At 37.4% G+C, this 5000-nt stretch overlaps 1 protein-coding gene across 3 annotated transcripts in view; it reads left to right on the top strand.

Annotated features, from left to right (window-relative positions):
- The window catches only part of LOC119595071, a 45226-nt gene that overhangs the window by 32991 nt on the left and 7235 nt on the right, over positions 1 to 5000 (top strand). For all 3 annotated transcript variants that reach the window (XM_037944210.1, XM_037944212.1, XM_037944211.1), the window contains exons 2-4: positions 210 to 349; positions 1906 to 2060; positions 2644 to 3517. In XM_037944210.1, coding sequence (XP_037800138.1) covers positions 248 to 349; positions 1906 to 2060; positions 2644 to 3517 — 1131 coding nt within the window. In that variant the 5' untranslated portion in view covers positions 210 to 247. The remainder of the gene's footprint in view (positions 1 to 209; positions 350 to 1905; positions 2061 to 2643; positions 3518 to 5000) is intronic.

The following is a 5000-nucleotide window of genomic DNA, read 5'->3' as shown; positions in this document are numbered from 1 at the left end:
ACACACCACACACACCACACACCCCAAAACACAGCACACACACACACACACACACACATATATATATATATAATATATTATATATATTATATATATAATTAAATATATAATTTTATATATATATTTATATTAGAGAGAGATATTGATAAAGATATATTGTTATATATGTATATATGAATATATATTGATAGAGTTTCTCCTCCTTCCAGTTCTTTAAGCATCTGACAGTCAGCCACCTGTAGACAAGATGCCACAGCTCCATCAACCCAGACAACTACTGTGGTCATGCATCAGCGCCATTAGTGAAATGGTCATTGCTCAAACTCTGTCATGTCCGGAGCCTATCCAGGTAAGTTCATCGGTTACCTCATAATTTGCTTTAACCATACGACTTCTCCTTGCCCCAGATTTGTCTGTGCTTGCCTCTACATGAAAGCTTTTTAAAGTTATAAATCTGATGATAATAATAAACGTATGAATTGGATATTTCAGTGTAAACTTTTTTATATTGGTTCACATGTAGCCTTTTAAACCACTGATGCTGGGTAATCACAAGGTCTCCTGTCATTTTCTCTTGTGGATTTCGTTGGCGCACAAATGGCTCCCCAAGTGCTCACCCACCAAGGAGCTTAATTAGTAAGACTATGTGTCCTTAGCTGATTTCTCATTTCCTTGAGTTTTTGGAAAAATATATTTGTCTTATGCTATTGATTTTATTTTTATTGTTGACATGATTATTATAAAGTTCTTAGAAATGCTGATAGAAATCGAAAAATATGAAAAGAGGCTTTCCAAAAGTCAAGGAAAAGGGTAAACAGCTGAGATATTACAACTAGTAATGGACTTCTTGGTGATTAAGCACTTTTAGAGCCATCTATACCTAAATACAACCAATAACAAAAGGACATAGTGAATATGGCATTTATCCTTGCAGTCGGTAAAAGATTCTAGATATGTTACGTCTTAATGTGACAGATCTTTTTAATGGACATTCCGGTTGGGATGGTTTAGATACCTGACAATCAGCCCAATAAATTATCAAATAGCTCCCTATTTGAGATTCAAAAGTGTCTATAATTGCTAACAATAATCGGAGGTATTTATCACTGCTTTCTGTGAATTTGGCTGTTCAAATGGTGTTGACAACTGCTTTGTATGGATTCTTTGAAATTAGAAGGAGTGTTGGCCATGAAATTGCCATGGACTTAACATTAAAAGTAGCACACTGTAACTAAATTATGAGCAACCAGTCCTCATAGTATGAATATTAATTAACAATGTATGATTATTGCATTTAAACCAGTGGTTGGAGATGGCTTAGCTATATGCAGTGTCCACTGCCATGGACTTAACATTAAAAGTAGCACACTGTAACTAAATTATGAGCAACCAGTCCTCATAGTATGAATATTAATTAACAATGTTGTTATTGCATTTTAAACCATGGTTTGGGGAAAGGCTTAGCTATATGCAGTGTCCACTATAACTTTGGTTTATTAATTTTGTTTACACAGAGGTGGCTTAACAAGTAGTTAGTTACCAAGGAGTTAATTATCAGGCCTACCTATTTCACCTGTTTACCCTTTTCCTTGAGTTGTGACACAATTCTTCTATAGTATTTAATCATTTTTATTAGTAGTATTAAAATAACATTATGTCAGTCATAATGTTAGTAATAATAGTAATAGTATCAGTATTAATAGCTTCAGAAAAAGACATTTTCCCACAAATTCAAGTAATGGGGGAATCAGGTACACACTAGGGCCTCCTAATTGACTCCTTGGTGGCTAAACTGTGGCACCATCAGTATGCAAGTGTGCAACATAAAACAAAAAAAACTACAGTGGACAGTACAGAAATCCACAGCTGTTGTTTCTTTCTCTCAATATTTATTTCCCTTTTCAGAATGTCAGTACACGTAAATTGCTACTCAAGTACGTGCCACCTCTTCTGCTGCAGGACATTCTGAACTGTGTCATGCGCATGATTGCCATACACCACGCACCAAGAGCCTCTGCGAAAGTTGTAACGTGCCTTTTAGAAATACTCATTCACCCCAGGTAAGGGTTACAGGTCTCTTGAGTAATGATGATGTGGTATGTAATAGATGCTGTCTGTCTGGTTTTGTCCTAAGCAATTTCTTCTTCTTCTTCTTCTCCACATACATACATACATACATATATAATATATATCATATATATATATATATATATATATATATATATATATATATATATATATATATATATATATATATATATATATATATATATATATATATATATATATATATGATATATATATATTATATCATATATATATATATAATATATATATATATATATATATATATATATAAATCCTGAAGAACGACATGTTGATATACTTCTTTGCCACAAGCTAACAGGATTAGTAGAAAACCATAAACCATATTCATAAACTATACAGCTTAACTTTGCCTTTGTAATTCTCAAAATAACTTCTTTTTGTTGGTTGCATCTGCTAGTATAATAACTTCAGTTTGATAAGAACTTCAAAATTGGCTGGTAGGATGGTGTAGGAGATTCTTGCCTTCCTACTGTGTCAGCTTTGCATTGTTAAAATCAGGCCTTCATCACAGTATATACTTCCCTTTTTTTACAGGTTACTGGAGCTACGTCTGTCAGATCTTAGTTATGTGGGGAGCGTCGAGCTAGAAGCACTGGACATGGTAGAGAACACATTGATAAAGTTGCTACCCTCCCTGTCGCACCTGACTCACCTTAACCTGTCCACAAACCGAAACAAGATCACCTTCCCCTCCTGTTCCACGGAGATCCTGCAGGTGGTGGGATGCTCCTGCCCCAACCTGCAGCTCCTGGACCTCAACCACAACAACCGTGTCACAGGGGAAGGCCTGCTGTACCTCTATCCCTCCGACACGCGGGATGGTTGCGCCAAACTGGAGAAGCTCTTCATCCAGGACTGCAGCATCGAGCCAGAGGACGTGGCAATGCTGATCCACTTCTTCCCAAACCTGCAGATCGTGGGCTACAAGGAGCTCGGGACATCGCTGCAGATGCTCAAGTCGCAGCCCAGGAAATTTAGTTGGAAGAGGAGACGCTACCAGTACTGCCTCAAGTTGACACACGTTGACAACTCGCTATCAAGGGTGCAGAGGTGTGATGGGGACGTGGTTGACTTTGTGTGTGAGTCGTGCCCGGATCTCGAAAACTTGAAAGTGAGAGTGTGTGATGAGGATGTGGGAGGAATGGGCAGGTTAGAAAAACTGAAACATCTTGAGCTCAGATTTTACACTGGAGTGCATCACCCTATTAGCCTCTCCACATTAAGTTACCTGATGGACCATGGTCATAGACTAGTCTCTTTAGCTATCTTTTGCAACAGGCTACATGCCCGCCACATCCAGACAATCGCAGAAAATTGCATCAACCTCAAGAAGCTGTTTCTACATGCCAATGCAGCTGTCATGGACACCTTGCTGCAATCAAATGAAAATGCAATGAGCAAGTTAGAGGTAAAGTATATGAATATGAGGAATAAGAAAAAACCCTTATTATGGTTTGAATATCTCTTACCTCATGCCTCATATTTTCTCTCTCTCTCTCTCTCTCTCTCTCTCTCTCTCTCTCTCTCTCTCTCTCTCTCTCTCTCTCTCTCTCTCTCTCTCTCTCTCTCTCTCTCTCTCACTTTTTTTTCTTCTTTCTTTTTTTCTTCTTCTTCCTTTATGGTCTTTCTCATATTTTTAAGAAATATTATCCACCAATGGTTTCTTCATCACAAACTTTATCATATTCCTCCCCAGTGACTGTTCTTTCCTTCACATTATGACCTTAAAACTGTGATGCTTATTCTTTCATGCATTGCTGTTTGTATCTATGAGTATTACCTGCTTATATTTTATTAATTAGACTGCTTTTTCACACATTCATTCACAAAATTCTTTGTCACTATTTTTTATTTTTAAAAAATTACTTTTATTATACAGTCTTTTTGTTCACAATCTTTATTCATGAAAATCTAAATTTCATATTACTTCACTTCATGGAAATCTTCATCACAATATTTTTATTAGTAAACATCTGCTTGTCAAGTGCCTTCCTTTCACAAAACTTTCATTCAAAGGATGTTCACTCACAAAAATGTTCACTTTAACTTTTCTTGTTATTCTTAACACTGATTTTTAGAAATTATTCTTTTAAACATCACCATTTGTTATTCGTGTTGTTATTGTTATTATGATTGTAATTATTAATGATATTAATATTTTTTTATATATCATTATTATTATTATTAATGTTATTATTTATATCATTTTTGTTATGATTTATATCATTTATATCATTATTTTATTATTATTATTATTATTATTATTATTATGACTATTGATAATAATAATATTATTATTCTTCCTCCCTCCTCCTCTCCTTCCTTCTCCTTCTCCTTTCCATCCTTCTCCTTCTCTCCTCCTCTCCTCTCCACTTCATCTTCCTCCTCTGTTTTATCCTCCCTCCCTCTCTCCTCCCTTTTTGCCCTTCTCCCCTGTCTCCTCCTCTCCACCTCTTTTCCTCCTCCCCTCCCTCCTCCTCTTTTCCTCCTCCCCTCCCTCCTCCTCTTTTCCTCCTCCCCTCCCTCCTCTTCCTCCTCCTCGTTCTTCTTCTTCTTCTTTATTCTTCCTCCTCCTTCTTTACTCCTCCTCCTCCCCCTCCTCCTCCTTCTTCTCCTTCTTCTTCTTCTTCTTCCTCCTCCTCCTCCTCTTCTTCCTCTTCTTCCTCTTCCTCCTCCTCCTCCTCCTCCTCCTCCCTTCCTCCTCCTCCTCCTCCTCCTCCTCCTCCTCCTCCTCCTCCCCCCCCCTCCTCCCCCCCTCCTCCTCCCCCTCCCCCTCCCCCTCTTCCTCCTTCTTCTTCTTCTTCTTCTTCTTCTTCTTCTTTTTCTTCTTCTTCTTTTTCTTCTTCTTCTTCTTCTTCTTTATTCCTCCTCCTCCTCCTCCTCCTTCTCCT

Source organism: Penaeus monodon, chromosome 35 (assembly GCF_015228065.2).
Source record: "Penaeus monodon isolate SGIC_2016 chromosome 35, NSTDA_Pmon_1, whole genome shotgun sequence".
Taxonomy (NCBI): domain Eukaryota; kingdom Metazoa; phylum Arthropoda; class Malacostraca; order Decapoda; family Penaeidae; genus Penaeus; species Penaeus monodon.
This window is presented reverse-complemented; position numbering and strand designations above follow the sequence as displayed.